Source organism: Micromys minutus (genome assembly GCF_963924665.1).
Source record: "Micromys minutus genome assembly, chromosome: 27".
Taxonomy (NCBI): domain Eukaryota; kingdom Metazoa; phylum Chordata; class Mammalia; order Rodentia; family Muridae; genus Micromys; species Micromys minutus.
In genome coordinates this window covers 35436460-35464021 of record NC_137962.1, presented here as the reverse complement: position 1 = coordinate 35464021, position 27562 = coordinate 35436460, and the positions used below count along the sequence as shown (strand labels likewise).

Below are 27562 nucleotides of genomic sequence, written 5' to 3'. Positions count from 1 at the left end.
AACTTCTTTAGATGGTCTATTAAGGCGAAGCACAAGCATGTGGACCCCTCTCCTGGAGGACCTGTTCCATCTCTCACAGAGTCCCTTGAGCTCCATGACCCGGCCTGGTGTCCTGTGCCTGTGGCCGGAGGAGCTGGCAGGGTGTGTTGGTTCCGCAGGCACTGGCACAGACTTATCAATCCCCCAGATGGCACACCACACACCCTTCCTGCCCTGGCCTGGCCCTGTGTGGGTGACAGTGGCCCATGCTTTCCAAAGCCTGCAGGGAGCTGGCCAGACTCCTCTCTCCCAACAGACACATCAGGCCAAGGGCACAGTAGTCCTGTTCCCCACGTGGTAGGTACGGTGTCCTGGCCCGGGTAGACCCCACTGGGGTGGTTCAGGAGGGAGTACTCTAGGTCCCCTGGGAAATAGAGGCAGAGGGTGGGTGAAGGCTTTCTGAAGCAGTGTTTCCACGCAGAAGTGGCAGACCCACCAAGGGGTCTGTGCTGGGTCTAGGCCTTCCATGGCAGTGATACAGGCTGGATGTCTTTTCCAGAGGCAGGTGTCACAGGTTTCTCAAAGCAGCCTGAAGGCCCATGGAGCCTCCTTTCAGCTCCTGCTGTGGAGGGAAGACACATTCCCCTCCCACTTGGTTCCTGCTGTCCCCACGCAGAACAGTTGGCTGGTTATTTGTAGGGCCGCAGGAACCGAGACACTTTGGAACGCAGAAGTTTGATAAAGGACCGGGGGAACATCTCCTTTGACTCCTGGGCTGTGTATTTGAAGTAGTTTTGTGGGTGTGCCAACACGTCAAAAAGGGCCTTGATCAGCTTCTTGTCCTGCAAGACATAGGGACACCATGGGACAGAGTGCCAGCAGGAGACCTGGTTCCTACCTAAACCAAATGGCAGCTCCAGGATCAACCAGGAGCCTGAGGGCAGCTGGCTAGCCTTGTGCCGGTCAAACCGTCACTGCACCCCAGCGCCATCTGGTGGAATAGAAGGCATGGTGACAGCTGAACAAGGGTGCATCGGATATGGCCCCTATTTCTGTTCTCCTTAGGCTGAGAGAGCTACTACCATCCAGAGGATGAGCCGGGGTTCACCACATCGAAGCTGATCCTTAGTACTGGCTTTGTTCAATAAGAGCCAGATCCTTGGAGCCTTGGGGGTAGTGCCTCTGTGTGACAGTCAATTTGCCCTCTATGACACTGTGTCCTGCTTCTGGGGCAGTGGGCAGGATGAGGAGGGAGTCCACGCCCAATGGCAGTGGGTAGACTGCACTGATTTTAAGACACTGTCCTTTGAGCCACCCATGTTTCCTGGATGGGAGAATGAGAGCGAGGACTTCAGCCCATGCCCCTCACTAGGTCCGGGCCCCCATTTCCCAGTCGGCTTGTCTCAAACCTCATGGACTGGAGGGGGGATAGAGAGTCTAGGTTTAGTTCTACGTAAGGGCCCTTGATCCAACCCCTTCCCCCAACCCCATCCCTTCTCCAGGGGTCAGGAGGCAGGGCAAGGGCAGGGATATCCCCCACCATTCTCCCAAAACCACAGGGATTCCCTTCCAAAAAACTCACTTTCAAAATCTCCTGATGGTTCTCCGAGGCATACAAGCGCCCATCGCGTACGATGTCTTCTATTAGCTGCTGGTAGTCCTCTGGGGGCCGGCCAGCAGGGAGAGGGAAGGTGGAGGGGGCTTGAGACCTTACACCTCCCTCCTCTACCCTCCCCAGCTCCCTGGACCCGTCTTGGACAGCTGTTGGCCGCTGGATGTAACTGTGTCTCTTGGCCTTTGCTCTGGGGTCCCCTCCACCTGCTTTGTCTTCCTGGTGGCTTTGCTGTCCCTATTTAACCTTGCAAACCCTGGTGGGGCAGGACCTTCTGTGAAGCCCACAGACAGTCCCCGTGGTCCCCTCTTCTCAACTGCACCCTCAGACCCCTTGGGTTTCTGCATTGCCTAGTCCTCACTTCTGTCTCTGGGCTTACTCCCTGTCAGAGGCAGGGACGCACAGCTCACTTCTGAGTCTCCAAGCCAGGCCTTGGCTGGCACAGAGTGGGCTGAGATGGTGGCGCCTTACCGTCATAGGTGACGTAGGGCACTTGAAACCCTTTGCCACTGTTGGCTTCGTTGGATTTGAACTGGATCCAGAGTTTGCGGGAGCGGGAGGTAAAGGCGATGGGCCGCTCGTAGGTCTGGCACGTCTCATAGGTGGTGACTGATGTGGGTGAGGCTGTAGGGATGCAGGCCTTTGCAATGCTGCCCCTGGCTTACAGCTCACTGCCTTAGGCTGCTCACCCCCCACCTCCCTACCTCATCAACCTTCTGCACCAGAACACCCAGCTCCCTTGGTCTTCCCTGGCCCTGCCCTTGACCTGTTGCCTCAACCTTCTGAGGCCTGCTTCCACTTCCTGCCCACAAAGCCTCCCCGCTGCTTCTGGGCTCCATCCTTGTTTCTGTCACTGTGTTGAACTCCCCCTTACAGTCTCTCTGTCTGCCCCAGGCTCATGGCTCCTCCACGGCAGGGACAGGAGACCAGCTCAGGCAGGTGAAGGAGATGAGCCAACATGGACCAAGGCCACCAGAAACTCAGACTTAGTCCTTTTGCAGGGCTGGAGAGATGGCTCAGCGGTTAAGAGCACTGACTGCTCTTCCGGAGGTCCTGAGTTCAATTCCCAGCAACCACATGGTGACTCACAACCATCTTAATGAGATCTAGTGCCCTCTTCTGGTATGTCTTATGTATTCATATACATAAAATAAATCTTAAAAAAAAAAAGTCCACTCACCTCTGAGCTGCCTCCCTAGCCCTCAAAGAAGTGTTACCTGTGGGTGGTCTGTGATAGAGGAGGGGGTCCCAGTCTAGGCTTTGGCCAGCCAGGCAGGGCCCTCACCCCTTCAGGCTGTAACCCCCCTCTGTGGCCTTTTGAAGCCACAGAGCCACACGAGAACTTGGGCTGAGCCACCTCCTTTTCCCTCTACTTGTCTTACTACCCATAGATGGTCTAGTTCCAGACCAACGATATAGTTATGTGCCTCTTTGGTTCTCTAGCCTTATCCCTTAATATTCTGGCTCACCGTTCACTCCTGTGGGTGCCCACCACCCAGTAAAGTCTCTGGCCAGGATGCTGAGGGTAGGGCTAGGTCCCACAGGTGTTCAGCTCCTTCCTGAGTGTTGTCATTGTCATGGCCTACTCTTTTTTTCCACCCCTGCTGAAGGATCTCTCTGTTTATCCCTCCACATCCTTCCCACACCTGACGGGGTGCAAAGCTAGGGCTCCAGGAAGGCCTAGCCCAGGCATCTCTATGTGTGTCTGGATGGCCCTCGGAAGTAGGAAGGAGCTTCCAGGGACTCGTTTGAGGTATGGTGGCATGATGTCTGAAGGGAGCACTGCAGTTAAGTGGACAGCTGGAAGAGACTGGCTGATGGGTTCAGACCACAATGGACCATCTCAGGGTAGCTCTAAGCCCTCAAGACTTTTCCCTAGAGTTCTATATGGCACAGTTCCTAGACCTGGCTCAGATGGGTTTCTATCCAACTTCCTGGGGACCTCAGAGCCACCTGCTTTCTGAGCACAAGAGGTGTCTGCTCTTACTGTCCCAGCCCTAAACCCAGAACATACCACTCTTCCTCATGACCAGGACATCACCACACTCATCCTCGATGGGTAGGAAGATCTCAGGGACCACGATGAGGATCCTGCGCTTGGGGGGAGGTGCGATGTGCCACACACACTCTGCATTGGCTGGGTAGTCTCCAGGGTAGTTGGGGGACTCGATATAGCCTGTGTAGTCACCAAGTTCGCCACCGCAGTGCTGGTCTGTGAGTACCATGGCCAGGAGACTTTGTCAGGTTGGCCACATGGGTGTTTTAGCCCTCAAAGGCATTAGAGGTGTGGGGCAGGGCTGGCAGGTACTTCTGTGCCAGCTACTGAAGCCTTGTGCTAACTCACAGTGGGCCCTGCCTGGACTACTGTTGTACAACCCCTCAGCTGATACCACTGGGTTCCCTGACACCCAGCCAGAAGTTGGTAGCCCAGCTTCTTTCTTTTTCTTCCTAACTAAGCTATTTGCCTAAAAAAGGCAACATTAAGCCAGATGGTGCTTTTTTTTTTTTTTTTTTTGGTCTCTCTGTATACCCTTGGCTGTCTTGGAGCTCCCTCTGTAGACTAAGCTGGTCTTGAACTCATAGAGATTCCCCCTGGCTCTGCCTCCCAAGTGCTAGGACTAAAGGTGTGTGCCATCACTGCCTGGCTGGTTCTTAGTTTTAAATGTACAGTTTTAGCTCTTCAAAGGGAACTGAATGTAAATAGTAAATATTGGTATATTTCCCATGCATTTTTACTTCCAAGTTTCTGAGACCTGGGTATGGTGGTGCATGCCTTTAAACCAAGCAAGCACTCAGGAGGCAGAGACCGGTTCTGTGAGTTCTAGGTCAGCCTGGTCTACACAGTGAGACTTTATCTAAAATAAATAAGTTTCTGAGGAACAGTTCTGCCTTCAGCCTTCTAGAACCTTCTCTTACATCTGCCTTCCCCAAATTTAATCATTAAAATGTACTTTTAAATAATTTATTATTTTCAGCTGAATATAATATTTAATTAATATTTAAAAATGACATGGGCTCAGCCGTTAAAAGGCTAGGCTCACAACCAAAAATATAAAATGACATGGCTGAGGGTGCCTCCTTTTTTTGTGCTACGAGGGGTAACATGGCAAGGTTGGGAATAGCCCTGGACAAAGGATCAACTAAACCATCAGCCTTTTAATGCTTCTAGGTGGCTCTAGGTATGACCAGCAGTCAGGGAGGAACTGTGAACTTACTGGACAAGTGTGAAAGCTAGAAACTCTGAGAAACAGACGAGCATGCTGGCACACACCTTGAGTCTCAGCTCTCTGGATGCAGAGGCAGGTGGATCCTTGTGAGTTCAAGTCCAGCTTGGTCTACATAACTAGTTCAAGGCCAGCTTGGTCTACATAACTAGTTCAAGGCCAGCTTGTTCTACATAGCTAGTTCTAGGCCAGCCAGGGATACATAGGGAGGCCCTGTTTTGAGAGACTCTTGAAAGAAAAAAACAGACAACAGCAGCAGCGGAAACTCTCAGAAGTTGAAATAAAAGCCATAATTCAGTGTTCTCTTATACCCAAGACAGCTATGCCAGGAGCTGGGGGCTGGTAGGAAAGGCCAAGCTGTTTGCACCGTGGTTGTTTTGGAGCCCAAGTCTCTCAGATACCCACAAGGCCTTTCAGGTCTTCCTCCAGCCCTTCCACACTGGTTCATGCTCAGTTCCCTGTTTTCCTTGCTTCCTGGATTTATATGGTACCAGTTGGTGGCTTAGGTAGTGTGTACTTTCTATAGCTGAAGGTGGGCACTTGAAAGCTGCCTCATAGCCTGCTACCTGCAGGCACAGAGCCTTCTTTCTTTCTCTGGGTACCCAGAAACTAGAGCAGGGTCTGGCCTGGGCTAAGACTCAGGTCGTGTCAAGCAGGCACGGGGAATAATGAACTGTTTATTCATTAAAATCACATTTATTGTACAGAGCATGGGCTGCCCCACCTTGCCAGGGCCCAGTGATCTCTCAGAAAGTTTGGTCAGGTCTCACTTGTCCCCTCTCCATTACCCAGCATTCCCAGCTTCCCTCCTGGTTGAGCGACACTTACTTTTGCAGTGTGTGACGTTGGTGGAACCATCAAAATCGGTGCTGGTGTTGCCGGGACAGGAGATGCAGTGGTTCTGGCCAAACTCGGGTTGATAGGTGCCCACAGGACAGCGGATGCACCGGTGGGTGGTGATATTGTAGTGGTGGCCGGGAGAGCAGTGTACTGCAGGGGGACATGTGGGTGGAGTGCTGATGGGTGAGGGTAGGGGAGCCCCTGTGCTCCCAAGACCTTTCTTCACCAAAAGACCTCTCTCATTCATCGCACCATCATGGGGTAAAGTGAGCCCAAGCTGCATGCCTCATGGCGAGGGCGAGGAAGAACTATTCATATCAAGGGTGTGTGGGGGCTCCAGCCATACAGCAACCATGTAAGGACCAAACTTACTTGAGGGGTGCAGTGGGAGTGACAGTATGACTGGAGGGGGTTAGGGAAAGAAGGGAAGGGAAGTGGAGAGCTACGCCTGATATCTCTACCAAGTGAATGGGCAGTGGAACAACAGTGGGGCTTCAGAACTCTGTTCCTGGAACTGAGTGGGAGGTGACGCAGGGCAGCCTGTGTGTCAGGGGACCCTCTGCCCATGGCAGGCTCTGTGGCATTGGCAGTCCAGCCCCGTGGCCTTGACTGGCAGCACACAGGGTCACAGAAGGTAAGCAGGGCAGAGGATGGGGAGGGTCAGAGAGTGAGTGAGGAGGGGAGGATCTGGGTGCATTGGAGAGCAGAAGCCTGGCTTTGGGGACCCTCTGCCATGGCCTGCCTAGACATCCTCTCCGTTTCTACCACCATCCTCTCTTCCTTTCCTTCTCCTCCCAAAAGCCCAGCTACTCCCTTGAGGTGCCGGTATCCCCCCTTCTGACATTCCTGGTGTTCAGTAGCCTCGAGTCTAGCTGCTGTCACTTTCTGTGTGACATGGTACCGGTAACCCACGCCCACTGCTGGAGTCTCTAGACCCCCTCCTCTGACTTTGAGGTTGGCCTTTCGAAGCAGGAAGTGGTGTGAGGGAATGTGTTCCTGGGTATCTGGCTTCTTACCTTTGGCCTCACAGTCCTGGAAAGAGGTAGTACCCGTGTGCTTGGTGAGCAGCCCACCTCCACAGGGGAAGCAGCCGGTACGCCCAGGCTCGGGCTGATATGTGCCCAGAGGACAGGCCTGGCAAGGCTTGAACCCATCTGCTGAGAAGGAGCCTGGAGAACACTGGCCTGGAAGTCAGAAGTCATGGCTCAGGTCGGGGAGAGGTGTTGCAGCTACTAAGATAGGAGGTGCTGGCCCTGCCCTCCCTGGAAAAGGTACCCTGGGCAACTCGGGTTGGAGACTGTAGGCCCTGGGTCTTGAGGCTGACAGCTGTTTACTGTATGGTTTTTGCCAGTCTTCCCTCCCATCTCTCAGCAGCAGCACTGGCTGGGGCTAAGTAAGGAGCAAAGGGCCTCACTGTCAAGCTGGGGTGCAGAGGAGGGGGTGTTCACACCCCAGCTTCCTAGGGGCAGGTCTCAGGTGCTCACAGAAGCAATAGCCCAGGGCCCTAGGCTGATGCTGTCTGACCTGGGAGCTGGACAGGCCAGAATAGGGGGAGAGTCTTTGAGAAGCAAGGGCCCGGCTAGGACAGAGAGGGGTCACAGGAAAGCCACCCTGAGCTCAGCACTTTCACAGAAATGTGGGCACACATGTTCCAGCATGGAGCGGGTTTAATGTCCTCTTGACCCAGTCTCTGAGATTCTTAGCTTTCATCTAAGAGGAGACTTTCCCCTCCCTGGGCTATCCTGTGCTTTAATGGCCACTATTTCCTGGGAATCATAGTCCTGGGGTCCAGTGGACCAGGGCGTAGCTGGTTGGACTCTGGGTGGGCTCTCTTGTGTGTTGGAGAAGGCTTGGGGGTCTCTGCTCCTCGCCCACCCTTCTGGACACTATCCCTTTCCAGGATCGAGCCCTTGGTGTGTGCTCTCCTGGGGCCCAGCAGCAGAGTCCAGTGGGGAACTCTGGTCCATGCTGCAGAAGAGGCTGAGGGGCTACTCCTGGCAAACTGAAACCCGGCTTTTCAGCCACCAACGAACAACATGTTAGGTTCTTTCTGTAGAGAGAGCTCTGGATGAAGCCAACCTCCTGACCTGGGTGAAGCATCTCACAGAACGTGGAGTATCATTTAAGCATTCATGTTTCTGTTACACGCCACACCTTGGTCTGTCAATGACTGTATGTACATGCTGTTACATGCTGTTTTGCACATGGTGACTATGTGGAAACTGTGTGTCTTTGGAAATGGTAGAGCTTCAGACAAGGTCACAGTTTATAACTACATATGGCATTTGCTTTTGCTCAGGAAACCTTGTGAGGGGCTGATGGGTCCTGTCCAGAACCTGTCCCCACCCAACCCTCGCCCTCCAGGTGGGCCACACTCGCCTCCACATTCGGATACGTTTCGGGCACCAGCCAGACCCAGCCCTTCACTGCTGGGGCATGGCGTGCAGCTGAGCTGGCCTTCCATGTCCTGGTAGGTTCCGGATACACATGGCACGCACTGGCCTGGCTCACCACTGAAGTAGGTGCCAGGGGCACATGGCACTGCAGAGGAGGAGCAGAGAGATATGGGTCAGGGACCACCCCTGTGTGCAGACAGGACACATCCCTTATCCCCCGGGCTCTAAGCATCTGTCCAGAAGAGCAGAGAGCACCCAGGTGGCAGGCATCTCTGAGGACCTTAGAGGCTGTAACCTGCTGCTCTCAGAGAGTTTTGCTCAGCCCTTGCCCACAGCTGGACCTCTGTGTCTCTGACCTACACCCAGTTCTCAGTCCGACTTTTTGGTTTTACCCAATATCCCTGTCCCCTATATATCTTGAGCAGAACTTCCCACTCCGAACCTCTTTTTGTTTTCCTGCCTGTTTGGGGCAGCTGGCACCCAAAAACACAACCTGGGGACCAGTAGAAGGTGTGGGCAAGAGGTGGACAGACTGTAGAGTAACACAGAGAGGGAGGACAGCAGAGAGCCAGGGCCATGGGCTGCTGAGAGTCACAGACGATGTTCATCAGAAAAGATGCCAATTAAGGGAAAAGGGAGCCATGTTTGTCACTGCGGGTGGGGAGGGGTGGTGTGTGAAGGAGGCTGAGGGAGACGCCTGAGCTTCCCAAGTGGACTTGTGAGTATGAACTGCATATTCATCTCAGACACAGAGAATTAGACAGACAGATAGACACATACAGAAACACAGAGTTAGACACAGACACACATACATAGACACAGAAATGGACGGGGGGGGGGGAAGGGAGAGGGAGGGGGAGAGGGAAAGGGAGAGGGAGAGGGAGGGAGAGGGAAGGAGGGAGAGGGAGGGAGAGGGAAGGAGGGAGCGGGAGGGAGAGGGAAGGAGGGAGAGGGAAGGAGGGAGAGGGAAGGAGGGAGAGGGAAGGAGGGAGAGGGAAGGAGGGAGAGGGAGCTCACATGTGTATACACAGAGAGAGCAGATGCTACACAGTATTCTTAGCGGGAATATACCCAATTATTGTTTTATTTGACTAGGTTTCTGAAAACTGGAAACGATTCCCAGATAAGATGTTAAAGTAAGAGAATGACATCACCAAGTCCCTCACTGTCCCACATGGAACTGGTGCGCATGAGCAGATCATGGCCTTTGTGCAGAGTTCCTGGGGTTGGGTTCTTCAGGCCTGTTCAGCTCCTTCCTGGGAGCAGGATAAACTTCTGCATGTCCCTCAGCCCCCTCTTCCTCAACTTCCAGGATGAGTAGTCTCCGGGATGAGAGGCCACATCCTTGGAACACCCCTGAATCTTTTCGTAGACACTCTTCTCTCCTGATGGTGAGGCACCTACTTCCTGGTTTCTCCATCCCACAGTCAGCCTTCCTTCCATGGTCACCTCTCTGCACTTAGCCTCAAGGAGACAGAGGCTCGCTCACCTAGGGCATGTGGGACTTAGAGCTGTATCTGTGGCCATAAGGCTCCATCCTTCATCTCACCTGTGTGTGCACTAACCTGCTCACTGCCCACCAACCCCATGAGGCTTGATTCTGCCTGGAGAGCCACACCAAAGCTTTGTGCTGCCTGTGAATCTGCTCTCTCTAACAGGGCATTCCTGTGTGATACTGCCTGGGTCCGCCTGTAGTTACTGCCTCTGGCCTCTCTCCTACAGCTTGCTGGGCCTGGGTTCCTCATTTCTTGGGTGGTACTCTGGGGGTGGGGGAAGGAATTGGGGGAGGTTAGGAAGCACTGTGTATTTCAGACATGCCCCAACCTCCCAGTGCCGCAGCTTGAGGGATCAGCACACACCTCCTTTTGTACCACGCTGCAGACTAGGGCAGATCCAGTCTGGTCCCCTGGGGACTCATGCCTTACTCTTGTGACTTTGCTGCATTGTCCTGTGTCTATTCCCTCTTCTCAGGCAATGGTGAGGATCACCTGCCTACCCCATCCAGCACCGGAAGAGGGGGGTGTGCTCTGAATGGCAGTGATAAGAGCAAACGCTCTCTTCCTTGGCAAGCTGGTCCCTCTCTTCACGCTATGTGCCACACATCTGACCTCCCCAAGGAGGTCACTGGGCTACCAGTGCCGGGAAGGATAGAGTCAGAATCAGAATCTGGCCCACAAGTAGGGACTCACCACACTTGCCATCCTGTAGTATTTGGCCTATGCCACATGTCCCGGTCCCCTCCAGTGCCTTGGCTGGCCGCTGGGCCACCTCATACTCGGTGCCCGAGACCTGGACATAAAACTGGTGTCGGCTGATGGACTTCCGCAGGGTCTTGATGGCCGCCTGCAGGCTCTGCTCGGCACGCTTCCGCATGCAGTCTGCTTCGCAGGTGCCTGCAGGGGTGAAGGAACCCAGTGAGAGTAACTAGCTAATGGCTGCCTTCTCTGCTGGGGGCTCCCCCAGCCAGACCCTGTGCTCTGTCTAAACCACGTCAGTACAGTCACAGTAGACCCCGGTTGGGTATGGGTATAGTGGGAGGGCATCATAGGTGTCAGACAGAAAGATTGAGGCTCTAAAAGGCCACAGGGCAGATAGGAGTCTGAGCAAGGCCTCTGTCCACTCTTGAGGACTGTCACTGTTCCCAGGGTCATGTCCAGCTCTGATATGGGTAGATATAGTTTCCTCCAGGGCTGGACAGGTGGCTTAGTTGGTTAAGGACTTGCCATGCAGTCACGGGGGGCTGAGTTCTGATCCCCCAGATCCCTAATGCTCACATAAAAAAGCAGGTGGACGTGTAACCCCAGCACTGGGGTAGGCAGGCAGAATCTCCAACGCTCACTGGCCAGCCAACCTCCTGAGTTAAAAGAGTTCAGTGTTCAATGAGGGATCCTATCTCAAAAAATAAGGTGGGGCCAGGCGGGGCTACTCGCCTTTAATCATGGCACCAAGGGAACAGGAGCTCTGTAAGTTTTGAGGCCAGCCTGTTCTACATAGCAAGCTCCGGGGCTAACTAGTGAGACAGGTCTCCAAAAAAAAAAAAAAAAAAAAAAAAAAGTGACGTGTTGGTTGTTGGTCTTCCCTCCCATGTGCACCAGCACTCCTGACCCTCCTCTTTGCCATGAAGGTTTGAAGGCACGGTCTCTAGCTCGAAGTGCTGTCTGGAGAGGTTCCGAAACCTTCGGAGGTGAGGCTTAGCTAGAGGAAGTAGGCTACGAAGGCAGATCCTTGAAGAGACTTAGGTCCCTCTCCATCTCTCTGTTTGCCTTTGCTCTTCCTCCGTGGGTGACGGTGTCCTGTTCTTTCTGGCCACAGTGCAGTCTCACATCCCTGCCATCTAGTCTCAGCCAGCACCAATGACATATACACATCTGTCTCCCCACAGATGACAGTGCTTCTAGGGTAGTGGCCAAGGCCACAGGGTCCGTGGCCCAGACCAGGCACATATCACCACAGCACAGCTGCCAACAGCAACCGATTCTGTCATTGCCTACTACTGGAGCCAGGTAGGGTGTGTGTGTGTCCGTAACCCCAGCATCCAAGAGGTGGAGACAGGAGGATTAGAAGTTGAAGACTATTCTCAGCTGCATGTTAGCTTTGAGGGTTGCCTGAGCTACATAAGACTCCATCTTTTTTTAAAAAAAAGATTTATTTATTTTATGTATATGAGTACACTGTGTCTTCAGACACACCAGAAGAGGGCATCAGTTCCCTTTACAGATGGTTGTAAGCCACCATGTGGTTGCTGGGAATTGAACTCAGGACCTTTGGAAGAGCAGTCGGTGGTGCTCTTAACCGCTGAGCCATCTCTTCAGCCCACTAGACTCCATCTTAAGAGCAAACAACCCAAGCTAGGCATTGTGGCATACACCTTTCATCCCAGCACTCTGGAGGCTGAGGCAGGAGGATCTTTGTGTGAGTTTGAGTCTAGCCTGGTCTACATAGAGAGTCCCAGTATGTCTATAGCAAACCACCCACCACTCACCTAGAACTAAAAAGGGTGGCTTGTATGAATCTCATTACAAGTTCCTCCTGCTGGCTGGGAAGAGGACCTGGTTATGGGAGGCTCCGCCCCGCCCTTCCTGCCCTAGCAGGCACATAGAGTTGGGGTAACTTGGCTGTCTCTGCCCCTTAGCTGTGCTCCAAGTGTCTTCTTGCACTACCTCCTGCACTCAGGGCTACAGAGCTTGGCCTGCAGTGTGCAACACTTCCCGAAAGCCCTGACTTCCCTGCGGCTCACTCGGCCTCATGTCCACTGGGCTCCCATCCCCTAAGAACACTTCACCCACCTGAGGCCTCATCCATCTTCATCTCCACCTCAAATTCTGCCGTGACGTGGGACACCTCCTTGGATGGCGACTTGCGGCCTCGACGCCTCTTCTTGGAGGAGTCACACTTGAGGGTCACAAAAGTCACATGGCAGTTGTCTGAACAGAGAAGAGTACACTGTGGCAAAGGTGATCTCTGTCAGAAGCAGGGTTCTTTCTAGCCCCACATACTAACTCCCATGGGCGAGGTCCCTCCATGCCATGGGTCGGAGAGAGACACTGTGGTGGTTTGAGTAAGTAGGCCCTCCCCCACAGAATGCTTAGCCCATAGGGAGTGGCACTATTAGGAGGCATGGCCTTGCTGGAGGAAGCGTGACACTGTGGAGGCAGCTTTGAGGTCTCCTATGCTCAAACTATGCCCAGTGTGGTACAGCGTCCCTTCTGCTGCCTGCAGATCGAGATGTAGAACTCTCAGCTTCTTCTCCAGCACCGTGTCTGCCTGCTTGCAATCCACCATGCTTCCCGCCATGACGATAATGGACTGACTCTCTGAACCTGCGAGCCAGCCCCCATTAAATGTTCTCCTTTATAAGAGTTGCTGTGGTCATAGTGTCTGTTCACAGCAATAAAACCCTAAGCCAGACACAAGACCAGAGCTGCATGGAGTCCCACAGGGGCTGGGGGCTGAACTGAGTCTCGAGTCCAACCTTGAGTGACATCCCACTGTATATGGAGGTGCCTTATAGTTGTGAGGAGCCCACGTTTCTGCTTATCACCTGCTGGGAGTTTGGCTAGGAGATCCTACACTCCGGGTAAAGCCTGCTGAGGGCTGAGTTTTGCATCTGTGGGAGGATGCCCAGAGATAGAGGCTTCCCTCTTTGGCCTTTTTACCATGTTATTAGCTGCTTTTCTCCTAGCCTGAGATCCAAAATCTCTTTTATCAGCACTCCACCAGGCCATAAAGAATGTGTGTGTGTGAATGAATCTATGTGTGTGAGTGTGTCTCTTTCTGTGAGCGTGTCTGTGTGTGTTTGTCTGTCTGTCTGTGTGACAGTGGCCTATTAGGTGCTGTAGTACCCATGTTTCCCACTCATGATCAATGCAGTGTGGGCCAGACATAGCTCAGAGGGCTTAGGGACCCTGGTGGAGGACAGATGGATGCCTATGCTTGGCAACCCAACCCAGAAGGCCTGGGTACTTCTTTGCTTCCTGGGTAAGCAGGAGAGGCAGCCCACTTACCTAAAAGGGGATGCCTCAGGGTATCCTTTGCTCGCTCCTGGCTGCGGGGCTGGAGATGACACTTGGCATCTCTGATCTTGAAGCGGGCCTTCTGTCTGATGGGGGTGGTGGGGGCATCTGGGGAAAGCCAAAATCCCCCCAGGTGGCGGCCTCTCCTGTGGGCAAGGAGGTAGTGGGGGACGGGGGCTGCCAGAGGACAGGTCCTTCTGGAGCTAGGCGGGGCTTGGTGTGGGCCCTTCTGCTCCGGCAGCCCTCCTGGGTGGAGGGACCTCCCCTGACTCACTTATGTTTCTCTCTGTAAGGTCTGAAGCAAGTGTACGCATGGCTGGTGGGGTCAAGCTCAAGGCTAGGGGCCAGGCAGAGGTCTTCTATGGGGAGGAAAGAATGCTCACTTCCTCCTTCAGGGCCAAAGTCATAGGCATGGCTTATGAAATAATCCTAGATGTCTTAGTCACAACTTCCCAGCATTCCGTGCTGTATGGGAGCAGAGTCAATCTCTTTACCCATAGTGTTCAAGGGCATCTCAGTGGCCCAAGAGCAAGGCTATCCTTTGCTACATAGCTTGTTCAAAGCCAGCCTGGGCTATATAAGCCCCAGTCTCAGACAATGGCAGTAATAGAGGAGGACTGTGGGATTTCAACAGTCGGCAGTTACTGAATCACTATACTACTGTGACCTCAGTTAGGAAGACCCTCTTCAGGATCCCTGACTGGGCTGGGTCTCAGCCTCCAGGCCTTGAGGTCTTGGCCCTGTCATGTCTCCAGAATCCTAAGCCATGATGGGCAGGGCCCAGAAAGGGAAATGCTTTCCTGAGCAACCCCCTCCCCCTCCTGACTCATGCACTGGACGAGAACGGGTGATTTGGTTGTTCGGTATGGACAGGCCCCAGGTTACCTGAGCAGCTGGGCCCTGCACCAGAGCTCGTGCCATTGCGCTTTGGTAGTGTCTTGGCCTGGAGACCGGGAACGCCACAGCTCAGGATGTAGCTGTTGTCTGAGTCTGTGGAGAGGCCAGGGGGTAAGGTTAGCCAGGGTGGACTTCCCTTCCAGGGGTCCAGGTTCCTGAGGTCTCCAAGGAGTTGCTGAATAGAGATCAAGACTGACCCCTGTGGATGTGGGCCAGCTCCACTGAGAGCCAGGGAGCTAGCTGACTAGGAGCTTTCCCTGATTGGGAGCTCCACACTGGGCTCTGTCCTGCTGAGCAGTGGGTGGCAGGTATGTACCCCATCCCATCCCAGAGGGCCAGGGGTTACCTGGCATGAAGAGACTGTGGCCCAGGCAGGACAGGAAGCAGTTTTCCACTCCACCCACCTTGCCACAGGACAGCTGGGCCTGGGCAGAGGCCTTGGATCGAGACAGACACCCGCTCGTCTCTGAGGAGAAGAGAGACACGGAGAGGGCTTTAGTGAAGCCAGAGGACCTTGTGGTGTTAGCAGGGGCCCTGAATGTGGATCAGTTCAGTCTCCCAATCTCCTCACAGGGCCAGACAGTAGCAGGAAGGCACTGCAGATCCATTTGGCAGTGTTGGGTACTGGCTGCTGACAGCCAGCTTATTTTGTTCCCCTACAATCCTGGTCTTGGCTGTCTGAAGAAAGGTCATTTGCATCCTCAAGACAGAAGCTCCTGAAGGCAGACCTGTTCTCAGAGCCAGTGTCTGACTTCCTCACACAGACACACATGCAGGACAAACACCAATGCAATGTCATAAAAATAAATAAATAAGATTAAAAACATCCTCAGGAAAGGGGCCAGGGAGATGGCTCAGGCTGTAAAGTGCTTTTTTTTTTTTAGTGCAAGCTCAAGGACCTGAGCTTGGATTCCCCAGCATGTAAAAACCACCTGTGGGAGCACATGGGGTGAGTGTCGGTGGGGGTGGTGTCAGAGACAAATGGATCCCTGGAGCTCACTGATCAGCCAGCCTAGCTCAATGAATTCCAGGGTTAGTGAGAGACCCTGCCTCAAAAGAATAAGATGGAGGGCAAGAAAGACACCCAGTGTAGGCTTCTGGCTACCACACTCGCATGGACACACTGGCATGTGTAAATACACACCCATGCAGATATGCACATATACCACAGAAAGATGATAGATGATAGGTAGGTAGATAGATAGATGATAGATAGATAGATGATAGATAGATAGATGATAGATAGATGATAAATAGATAGATGATAGGTAGATAGATAGATAGATGCTAAATAGAAAGATGATAGATATATAAATAGATGATAGGTAGATAGATGATAGATAGATAGATGATAGATAGATAGATGATAGGTAGATAGATAGATGATAGGCAGATAGATAGATGATAGATAGATAGATAGATAATAGGTAGGTAGATAGATATATGATAGATAGATGATAGGTAGATAGATAAATAGATAGATAGATATGGAAGGTAGCATTCACTTAGGCATTTGTGGTAACTGATGGGCTCTGAGGCAGAACAGGCAGAATGCCACACACTCTGAGCCAGTGCCCAAGTGAAGCCACTCCAGTGACTAGATCACAAGACTCATCAAGCCGTGTCCATCCACAGGCAGGACAAGCCACACTTAGACTCTCTCTAGTCCAAATCTAATGTTGCCTGAAACAAATTTACCTCACACTTGCCTCTGAGGGTCAGATCATGCCTTTGCTCAGTGAGCAAGCCTGGAACACAACTCCCTCCTGGAAGAGGCCACTGCTCAACTTCCTGTGAGAGGTGCTAAGTGGCCAGTGCTTTCCTTGGGATTCTGAGCCTACCTTAAGTCTTGCTCTCTCCAGGACATCACCAGTCCCTACAGTCCTTCTGGATCTTTGATCCAGAAGTGAACCTAGGACTTCACACATGCTAGTTAAAAGTCTCTGACACTGAGCTGAGAGCTACTGGCCCCAGTCAACCTGCTTCTTTCTTTTAAAATTTTTATTTTATGGGTATGGGTAATTTTTTATTTAAAGCTGTATGCGTGCCTGTGTACCAAGGTGTGTGCTTGGTGTCCATAAAGGTAAAAAGAGGGTGCTGGATTCTCTCAAACTGGAGTTTCAGATGGTTGTGAGCCACCCTGTAGGTGCTAAGAATCTATCTTGGGTCCTCTGGAAGAGCAGCTCATGCTTTTGGTTGCTGAGCTAGGTTTCCAGCCCCTCCTGACTTGTTCCTTGACAAGCCCTTATTTTCTTGGTGCTTTGCTTGGCCAAGAAAAAACTTCACCGTACAGGACTCTATTCAAATCATTTACCAAGGGCTGGGGGATAGCTCAGCTGGTAAAGTCTTTGCCCCACAAGCATGAGGACCTGTGTCGTAGTTAGGGTTTCCATTGCTATGAAGAGACACCATGACCAAGGCAACTCTTACAAAGAACAACACTTAATTAGGGCTGGCTTACAGTTTCAGAGGTTCAGTCCATTATCATCATGGCAGGAAGCATGGCAGCGTGCAGGCAAACAAGAAGCTGAGGGGCCTAGGTCTTGATCCAACTACAGCCAAGAAAGGACTGTATTCCAAGCAGCTAGGAGAAGGGTCTCAAAGCCCACCCCCACAGTGACACACTTCCTCCAACAAGGCCATACCTCCTAATTGTGCCACTCTCTAGGCCAAACATATACAAACCACCACAACCTGAGTTTGATTTCTAGAATACATTAAAAAAAAGCAGGCAAGTCAGTTGGTGAGCTTGCTTGAGTGGTAGAGGAATGCATCTGATATCCTGCCTGGCTTTCCACATGGGTGAGTGTCTACATAGTCATGTGATGGTTCACATCACTCATCAAATGTACTAAAACCCCACTGTACTATTTCTGAATTGCACGATGAATTCTGTGCACAGCATGTGAGTTACTTCCCAAGACAGCTGTTAACAGGAAAGAAAGAAAAAAAGAAAGAAAAAAAAAAAACACCAAACAAACTCACAAGAGATACCATTAGTCATAACACGCAGGAATTACCCAGCGGGTCGAGCCTGTCTCAGGCCCATACTGTGGCTGCAGACAATGAGGTAAATATTTACAGAGAGCCACAGTGGAGCTTTTAGTCATGAGCCGTTAAGGAGTACTAAGAAAACTGGGCACTTTATGGTCACAGCCGAAGCCTGACGTCCACAATTGAGGAACCTGAAGTCACTGGACATGGTTCTCAGATCACCACTCCAACAGGCTGCTCTGACCTGAGGACATAGGTTAGGGCTTCAGCTGGCACAGACAGCCAAATCCCATGCACCACCAGAGATGCTGTACCTCGTAGCAATCTGATCCCGAGGGTCAGGAGGATGCTATCTGGTGAGACCATGCCATCCCCCAGGTACCTCCGACATAGAAGGTGACACCTACTTGACACCCCACCCTGTGGGACCAAAACATCCAGGGAAGGTTTTCCTGTGTCCCAGCAATTCATTACTATGCTGGGACCAGATCAGTTCCAGACAGATAAAAGACAGGCTGGAAATATGCTTTAGATTTCCCTTGGGGCCCTTGGCAGGTAGCAACAGTAAGAGTTGTTTTTAGAAGAGACGAAGGAGTCCTGCTGAAAAGGATCCTTGTACTCTCAGGAGCTGGAAAAAGATATTCTACCTTCACATTTGGGGCACTCTGAAACACTCGGAAAGTAATACTCATTTTATTGGAGGAGTTTGTCATGAAGTGCTTAGAAATGCCGCTGTCTTCATTATCCTGGCTACCCTGGAACACTAGAAGCGAATCTTCCGGAGTGTAAAGTCACCATGGAGAAGCCTTAGCTGAGGCTCTTCAGAGACCATCCCAGTGCACTGAAACTGACTACCCAGGATTCAAAGCTGACGGCTGCAGTCACACAGACAGCTTAGCCAAAGACCATAGGAGGAAACCCATGTAGAGGTCGGCTTCTGCTGAGCTCCACGTGCTCCTTAGAGCGTGCTCACACTTGAGTCTTTTTTAAATGACACGGGGCTCGTGTAGCCCAGTTTGGCCTCAGACTTGCTGGGGAGCTAAGGGGAATCTTGAACTTCTGGTCATTTCCACCAGGGCCTCCCAAGCACTGAGATGGCAAGTGTGTGGTCAGTACACCCGCTGTCTTTGTCTTCTCATGATGGTTCCCGCTGTTGGGATTTAAGGTTCACCCTTTCTGACTTAACCCAGCTGCCCTTCACCTCTACCGGGGTGGATGCTATCTGAATTCTGTAATCAGATTTCCATTTAGTGCTAATTAGAAAACCACAAGCCATGCTGTGATCAAAGAGAGAGGGAAAGGCTCTAGTCTTGTGAGAAGTGGCTTTGGGGATTCCTGCCAGGCACCTATGGGTGTCTATCGCCCCCTCTTCTCCAGCCTGGCACCGCTGAGAAGGTTCACATCTCTCAGGAAAAGCTGGCTAGTTGATACCACAAAGGACTAGGCTGACTGCTCTGTGGGGGCTGTGAGATCTTTCCAACTGTGGGACTTTCCACTGCAATGTTCTCAGTGACCTGTGCTCTCCTTCCAGGATTCGGAGGGATGGGATCCTTTCGAGGGGGTGTAGTAAATAAGGGGTGATTAGATCATGGGATTAGATGGGCCATCTATGGAGGCCAGGCAATCCAGAGTGCTCACCAAAAGTTGCTCTGGAGAAGATTTATATAACCCTAGCATTTGAGAAGTGGAAACAGGGGTATTAGGAGTTCAAGGCCAGCCTCAGCTACCTGGCTATGGCTCATTGGTAGAATGAGCATGCAGGAGGCCCTAAGTTCTAGTCTTAGCACTGAAAAACAAATGGACAGGAAGAGCCCCTCTTTCTGGGTGACCGTGAAAACTGCAGCCTGTGCAACCGTGGAGGGGTGGCAGGGAGGGCCTCAGCAGGCTGTCTTGTCACTACAGTCCTCGACTGTAGAACAACCTGGAACCTTCCTTGGTCATCTGTGGACCTAGCAACTGCTTCATGCTGAGTGAAGGGAAACAAGCCACACTGAGGCTGAGGGAAGGCAGTTTGGGTGCCTGTGGTAGACTTACTGAGACCTTGGTCCTGCTAGCTCACAGACACAGAAAGCCTTCCAAGGCCTTCTAATGATATCCTCAGTTATATTTGTCTGGCTCAGTCAGACCATGCTCTGTGTCCAGAACGTTCAGTGCCTCTGGTGACTTAAAGGAGGAAGTGGTATAACACGCCATTCACCAACATAACAGCAGTCAGACCAATGGCAGTTAGCCCTCCCTCTGTGACAGGCCACCAATGGCAGTCAGACCTTGAGGTGGTTTGAATAAGAATGGCCCTCATAGGTTCATATATTTGAATGCTTAATCATCAAGGAGTGGAACTATTTGAAGGGATTAGAAGGATTAGGAGGTGTGGCCTTATTGGAGCAGGTGTAGCCTTTTGAAGGAAGTATGTCACTGGGGGTGGGCTTTGAGGTTTCAAAAGCCCATGCTAGGCCTAAGTTCTCTGCCTATGGATCAGGTGATAGCTCTTGACTACTGCTCCAGCACCTGCTTACGTGCTGCTATGTTGACCATGATGATAATAGACTAAACTTCTGAAGCTATAAGCATGTCCCCAATTAAATGCTCTCTCTTATAAGTGCTGCCTTGGCCATGGTGTCTCTTCACAGCAATAGAACAGTGACTAACACAGACCCCAAGCCAGTGGTACCTCATTCAGGGGCTGCATCACAATGAAGACTGACGCTTCAGGTATCCTTGGCTTGGGGATGGGTTGGGGGCAGGGTGGTTGACATGGAGCAAATGCAGGGCAGATGGTGGCCAGTCTAACAGCTGGACCCTGGCCGGGCATGGTGAGACACACCTATAATCCCAGAAGGCAGAGGTAGGAGGGTTCTGTGAGTTTGAACCCAACCTGGTCTATATGGTGAGTTCCAGGCCAGCCAGGGCTACAAATGAGACACTATGTCAAAATAAGAGAATAAAAAGGACTGAGATCTGGGGTTTGATTCTCCCTGAGGACATGGAGCCTTTCTGGAGGGCTCCCAGAAGAGCTTTAATTTTGTTTTTTGTTTTTCATTAATAGGGACTGTGATGGTTTATATATACTCAGCCCAGGGAATGGCACTATTAGGAGGTGTGGCCTTGTTGCAGGAAGTGTGTCACTATGGGTGTGGAAGCCAGTCTTCTCCTATTTGCCTTCAGAACAAGATGTAGAACTCTCAACTCTTTGTGCACCATGCCTGCCTGGATGCTGCCATGCTCCCGCCTTAATGACTGAACCTCTGAACCTGTAAGCCAGCCCCAATGAAATGTTACCATTTATAAGACTTTCCTTGGTTATAGTGTCTGCTCATAGCAGTAAAACTCTATGACAAGAACTGAACCTAGTACCTCATGTGTGCTAGGCAGGTTCTCTATGATTGAAGTATATTGCCAACCTTCTTTTTACTTCTGTTTTGAGACCGAGTCCCGCTGAATTGTTTGAACTGAAGTCAAGATCTCTGGCATGCCCTCCCTCATCCCCCATAGAGAGGGCGGGGCCAGAAGGTGGTCCCTTTCCACTCACCCACACAGTCCTTCCGATTCCAGTGCAGCCTCCTCCCGGGTGGGCACACACACTCATAGCTGCCCTTGGTGTTGACACAGCCCTGCTCGCAGCTTCCGTTGTTCATGCTACACTCATCCACGTCTGGAAACACAGGCAGGAGAGTGAGGGCAGGAGGGGGTGGGGACCACCAGCCTAGGCCACACCCAGGACTAGAGGCCAGGAAGCTTCTGATTCCAGTCCAGACTGGCAGAGGTCCTAGGTATCATGGATGTCTCAACTCCTTAGGGAAAGCACCAGCTCCTTGGCAGCCTTAGTTTACCCTCCTGGATAGTAGGCACTCACCTGAAAGAAGCTACCTGACACTTCCTCCTTTAGGCAAGGGCTAGCGAGCTCTTCCTGATGCAGGCCACCCAGGCTGCCAGCACACATGTGCTGTCCCATCAGTCTGGGAAGTGATGTTTGAGAGTCCCTTAACAGTGGCACCAGCATCTGGTGGCTATTCTGCCCTTGTCTCTGGTATAACCTGGCCCTCTCTAGCTTCATGCTGTTCTCAGGTCACAGAGAAAGAAGAGAGGTCATGATAACATACGCCTCCCCCAATCTTCACCAGCTACCTAATGTCCTTGGCTCAGCCCATGTTCCTGTTCACTGTGTAACTGGCCATGGAACCCAGGGCTCTAGGTAAGAACTCCTCCCTCCCAGGCTCCCAAATCTTTTCTCCAGCTCTGCCCTCCCACCCCCACCCCTCACCCATTAAGGTTCCTGGCTGTGAGCCATCTCCCCCATAGGCTGCCTGGATTCCATGCTCGCTCCCTTCCTCCAACAGCCAGTCCTTTGTCACATAAAGATGACTGTCTTACACTCTGCTTCAAGCCTTCCTGCTTTGCTGTGTAACATTATAAAAAAAGCCCTTGGACTTCCTCCAGGCCCATACTGATCTGTATACATCCTGGGTATGTATCTCCCTGGGGGATATTACCCTGCTTCCTGCTGCTCCTGGGCTCATCCCAGCTACACCCTTGCCTCTGTGTGCCTGTAAATACTGTCCCCGGAACACTTTCCCATCCTGACCCAAAAGTTCCTTCTTTAGGATTCTTATTGTCTCACCATCTTTCTGTCTCTAGAATGCACCTTTTGGAGTTTTCTGTGCATTGGCCACCTATTTCTGGACTGGGTACCCCAGGAAATGAGGTCCTGGGCTTATGCTTCCAAGCTAGCTAAGGCCTCCCATGCCCTGCCTTCCTCCACCACGCCCCCACCTCCATGCCATCCTCTACCTTGTGCCTGTTTGGCAGAATCCCAGCCTTGTAAGGTCCCTCCCAGGCCCACCAGGGTCAAGGTCAGGATTGGGGTGTGGGGAGCACTGTTGGTGGCCATATGCCAGGTGCGTGCCTCGAGGGGGAGGTGGCCCTGGCGGGCGGGCTGCAGACCTCCGCAGTGGGTTGTCCCGTAGAGTGTGTAGCCTCGGTGACACAGGCACTGGAAGCTGCCAGGGGAGTTGATGCAGATGTGGTCGCAGGTCCTCTCAAAGGAACACTCGTCAATGTCTGTGGTCACAGGGAGACAGGGTGGGGGGTGTCAGCATGAGGTGACCGCCTGGAGGGTCCCTGGGTCTATTAAGTTTCTGGTTGCTTTCTTTCCCACACTGTCTCTAAGAGCTGTGTTTCTGGGGTAGGATCCCTTCCTGTCTGCTATGGAAGTGGGTGGGGCAAATATCACGAGTAGAGGATTATTATAGACTTCTGTTAATATCTCATTCATCTGTGCTTAGGAAAGATATTTACATTTGCTTTAGTGTGTGTGTGTGTGTGTGTGTGTGTGTGTGTGTGTGTGTGTGTGCCCGTCCGTGTGTTTACCTGTACATACATGTACAGACCAGAGGTCAATGTTGGGTCAATCTTCCTTGTTCATACTCTATCTTAATTACTTGTTTTAAAAATTTTTTTAAATGTTTTTAATTGTGTGCATGTGAGTACCCAAGGAGGACAAAAGAGGGAACCAGAGTCCCCGGAGTTCCTGGAGTGGGGATGCTGGGAACTGAACCTCCACAAGAGCATGCTCTTAGCCACTGAGCCAGTACTCCAGTCTTATTTCTAGTTCGATACAGGCACTCTTGCTGAATGGGAAGCTCCCTATTAGCTATACTGACTGGCTAGCCCATCCCAGGGGTCCTCTGGACTGTCCTGGTCTCCATGCTTGGTTTAACATGGCTGTTGGGAATGTGAAATCCTCATGCTTGCTCAGCGAGCACCTCCTACTGAGCCATCTTCCCAAGCCCTTTCTGCTTTACTTCTGAGGCTGGGTCTCGGGCAGCTCAAGTTGGCTTTCATTCTTACCTCTGCCTCCTGAGTACTGGGATCAGAGGCCTGAGGTGCCATACCTTGGTAGGAAAGGAACTTAGTACAAACGTTAGGAAGGGAAACGGCTGGAACTTGCCCAAGAACCCTCAAGGAGAAGCTGAAATGGGATATAAACAAGATATGTTGACCAAAAAGTGTGTTCTCACCACCCAAAGATATTTTCCGGAGAGGTTAGGAAGGTGGTACACACGGAAGAGGGAACAGGAGACACACAGCCCGTAAGGTTTTAAAAAGCATTTCTGATAGCACATGGCATTTGACTGAATTTCCTTGGGCAGCCAAAGTCAAAAGGGAATGTAGAAGAGTCACGGTTGCCTGCTTGTCAGCCATCTTATAATACTGGTACCAGGGCTGGGGTATTACTGTGACAGGCCTGACCATGCTGTTCGCTGGAGGATTATGGGAGATTTGGAGACTTTGGGCTAGATAAGCAGTTGAATACTTTTAAGTGGGACTTAAGTGGGTCGTCCTAGTAGGAAGATGGAAGATAGTGCTGAGGGTGATTCAAACTGTGGGGGCCTCGCTCAATAAGCTTCAGAAGGTAGGAATAATCAGCAAATGGCTTAGAGAACATTCTTGGGATGTTTTGGCAAAGAATTGTGGCTGCTTTTTGCCCTTGTCCTAGGAACCTGCCTGACGCTAAACTGAAGAGTTTTGGACTGATGGCGCCGGCAGTGGGAATTTCAAGACAACCCAGTACTGACTGCGTTATTGATGTGGTTGCTAGTGGTCTCTCTTACACAGATCTCCGATGAGCAGAAACAAGCTGGACAAAGAGAGACACACATGTACAGCACGAGGAGCAGAGGGCACAGGAAAGGGTGATATTGGAGCCAAGTCTTGAGCTCCAGGGGATAGAAAGTTTAAAGGAAAGCAGATGCTAAAAGGAATAGAGGGAGTGGTGACCTCGGGGCAAGATCCCTCCCAGCTAAGCTTCCAAATTGTAAAAAGGAAGGCATAAGTGGGGAGGGGAACCACCAACACTGAGAGTTGAGGTTATTGAAGGGGGAGTTGGGGGTGGGGGGTGGGGGGCAAGTTCCAGCCCCAACAAGCAGAACTTGGTAACACTGGCCATGGTTCTGGCTTTAGAGTGGAGAATACAAGAAAAGGATTGTAGAATTCCTCCCCCTGCAGAGTGGTGGTGGTGGGGCTGCTATGTTTACCATGATGATAATAGACTAAACCTCTGAAGCTATAAGCATGTCCTCAATTAAATGCTCTCTCTTATAAGAGCTGCCTTGGTCATGGTGCCTCCTCATAGTAATAGAACAGTGAGTCACGTATACTAGTTATTTCCCTCAGAGTTTTTGCCTAGGATAGATTCATTTCCTGTAAGCAGGGATCCATTTCTCCCGAGAAGCTTGCGAAATAGACACTAACCGGCGCTCCACAGGCACAGCAGTTGTTTGTTCTTTGAATGCATTGGCTCTAACGCTAGAGATGTCATTTTTATGTGCACATAAGACACCAATTTGAGAAAGATGTTGTGCTGTGGGTGCTCAAATGACTATGTGAGCTCTCCCTGGGGTCTGGGAGGACCTCCTGGGCTATGGATGGGTCCTGCTTGGAATGGAGGAGGATTCCCCAGGCAAAGGCAGGGAGGGCAGGGAACTGTATGAAGGTCAAAGGGCACTGGCATAGTACTAGGGCCCCTAAGGAGCTTGACCTGAGGCGTCTTTAGATAGATGAGTTGGAAAAAGGTGGAGACACAAATGGGGCTGGGTGGGGAGCATGCTGTCAAGGTAGAGCCTTGGAGTGCCTACTACCTTGCCTGTTCCCTCAGGGGCAGCTGAGGATTCAAAGTCAAAAGATCTTTGGCCAGCGGCTCTCAAGCTTCCTGCTGCTGCGGTCTTTCAGCTCGGTCCCTCAAGTTGTGTGACCCTGACCATAAGTTATTTCATTGCTACTTTATAACTGTCATTTTGCCATGTTATGAACTGCAACATAAACATCTGATAGGTAGGATCTCTGATTCCCCGTGGCCCACAGGTTGAGAAGTGCTCTTGGTCCTCCACAGGACTTGGTAGGACAGCGAGACAAAGCCAGAGTATGGAAGAGCGCTCAGGGATGCTGGGATCCTGAGCAGCCGGCATCCAGAGGAGATGGGAACGAGGCTTGGCTCAGGGGAGGCTGTGGTTGGAGCCCTGACCCACTGAGTCCGAGGTCGCATTGGTATGCCTTGGCGGCCTCCTCTTACCAGGACCTGGGACTTGAGGGCCTTACCGCTCAGATACTCTCATAGGCAGAGGCGGTTAGTCTAATAACCGAAGGGTTGCCCAAGCTGCAACTACGGGGGCCTCATGGGAACAAGCCAGTCAGACCCTGATAATCCTATCAGGGTTAGAACTGAGGCCCTGATGCTTTTTATGTTTTCTCCTGAGGTTAGTCCTCCAGAGTACCTGCCTCCTTTCCAATGGCCCTGTTCAGCCCCACTGAGGTTTTGGGTACCCCAAACTCCCACTGTTAAAGGGCCAACTTCCTGTTTCTCTTGGAAAATGATTTGCCCAGCATGTCACCAGTGGCTTTCTCTGTCATCTCCCTAATCACCCTTTTCTTGGGATCCCTGACTCCTAGGGGCTACTGGGCTTGAGTTATCCAGGCCATTGTTGGAACGTGTCTGTGATGTGCCATGTCTTCCACCAGAAGGCAGCATTGTGCCTTCAGAGCTGGGTTGCCTGCCCAGGGAAGGCAGGAATAGGAAGGGAGAGCCAGTGGGCTTTAGTTTCCCATAAACAGGCATTTTAGATTAGGTCTCACTGTGTAGCCCAGGATAGACTCAATCTGGCAATTAGGCTCCAACTGGAATTAGGGCAAGCACTAACATATTTAGATCTTTTTTCATCTACAAAGGGGGCAGGAGACAGGGGTTGGATTGCATGGCTCTAAGTCTTGAAGGACAGGTCAACAAGAGCAGGCTAGACCACTTTCTGGAGAATTCTGCATCCTGAGCTACCCACTTTGAGTACTTTCCTCTCCAGGAGTCTGCTAGAACTCAGAAGAAAGGGACATTGACCATGACCAGTGACTATGAGTGGCTGCTGAGGTCTGGTGGACGCTCACCTTGGCATGTCCGCTCATCCGTCAGTAGCTTGTGGCCCTTTTGGCAGCCGCATTCAAAGCTGCCCACGGTGTTCCGGCAGAAGTGGTCACAGCCTCCGTTGTTCATCAAGCACTCATTGATGTCTGGAGAGATTGGAGAGGGGAGTAGGCTCAGATACCATGGAGGGGACAGCCTGGGGAAGTCTGCCTTCTTGGCCTGCTGTTCACTACCTAGGGCTAGCCTCAAGTCCCCAGTTTAGCACAGACAGGAAGAATCTGGGTGAATAGCTAAACCCTGGCTTTCCAATGTCCCCGACGTCCTCTGTGATTGGTAAGCCTGTACCTTGTTTTAGGGGAATGAATAGGGACAGTGGCTCCCCTTTCCCCCCATGACCCTTTACCCAAACATCTGAGGAGGCATTCTGGATGGAGTGAGGCTGCAGCATTGGCTGCCACAGGTCACATGGGCAGACAAGGGTAAAAAGGATCCCATAACACAAGACAAGACAGACACCATGAGGATGACAGGAAGACACATCTCCAAGGTGCTGGGGATGAGACTATCAGTACAGTTGGGAAGCAGGTGTCACTGCTGGCTGCCTGCTGAGGAGAGGCTGTGTGGAGGAGGAAGGGAGGGGGCGAGGCTTCCCACGAGTGAGGGCTCCACCCCACTCCCCCTCTTTGCCTGAGTTGTTATTTCAGCAGGCAGTAAGCAGTGGTTGTACTCCACAGATCACTGACCACACCTCATGCCATTTTGATGCCTCTCACACTGCGGCCCTCAGGAGCAAGCCTGTCAGCTGGCCTCAGCTCACTGTTCCCACTGACAGGGAGCTTTCTCCTTCAGAGTGTGGGCTTCTGGCTATCACTTCAAGGGGATGTATGTCCGCCTCTGTGAACCCCTCTGTTCATGTCCTGTTCACCTGAGTGAGCCTGGGTGCTGCCCATGGTTGGACCCTTGCCCCCTCCCACAGGCCTTTGGAGCCTCCCTAACATCCCTTCTGTTCCTGAGCCTGTCAGTGAAGCCAGAGCTGGCGCAGTTTACAGAGGTTGAGAGAATGCTGCTCTTCTCTCTAGCATGGGATCTGGTGTTGGTGGTGGGGGTGTTTTGTTGTTGGTGGTGGTGGTGGTGGCGGTGGTGGTGGTGGCCCCCTCACATGAACCTCAGTCTCCATTTCTGTTTCTCTCATTTCTTCC

The 27562-nt window shown here is 51.9% G+C and overlaps 1 protein-coding gene across 3 annotated transcripts in view; it reads right to left on the bottom strand.

Annotated features, from left to right (window-relative positions):
- Window positions 1-527: 527 nt before the first annotated feature.
- Window positions 528-27562, bottom strand: part of SCUBE1 (signal peptide, CUB domain and EGF like domain containing 1) — a gene marked incomplete at its 5' end in the record, with an annotated part of 110271 nt that continues 83236 nt past the window's right edge. For all 3 annotated transcript variants that reach the window (XM_080939247.1, XM_080939248.1, XM_080939249.1), the window contains 15 exons: window positions 528-821; window positions 1562-1641; window positions 2063-2215; window positions 3606-3803; window positions 5644-5805; window positions 6672-6839; window positions 8029-8196; window positions 10241-10444; window positions 12338-12475; window positions 13556-13672; window positions 14450-14554; window positions 14808-14927; window positions 20985-21107; window positions 22397-22513; window positions 26387-26509. In XM_080939247.1, coding sequence (XP_080795373.1) covers window positions 669-821; window positions 1562-1641; window positions 2063-2215; window positions 3606-3803; window positions 5644-5805; window positions 6672-6839; window positions 8029-8196; window positions 10241-10444; window positions 12338-12475; window positions 13556-13672; window positions 14450-14554; window positions 14808-14927; window positions 20985-21107; window positions 22397-22513; window positions 26387-26509 — 2129 coding nt within the window. In that variant the 3' untranslated portion in view covers window positions 528-668. The remainder of the gene's footprint in view (window positions 822-1561; window positions 1642-2062; window positions 2216-3605; window positions 3804-5643; window positions 5806-6671; window positions 6840-8028; window positions 8197-10240; window positions 10445-12337; window positions 12476-13555; window positions 13673-14449; window positions 14555-14807; window positions 14928-20984; window positions 21108-22396; window positions 22514-26386; window positions 26510-27562) is intronic.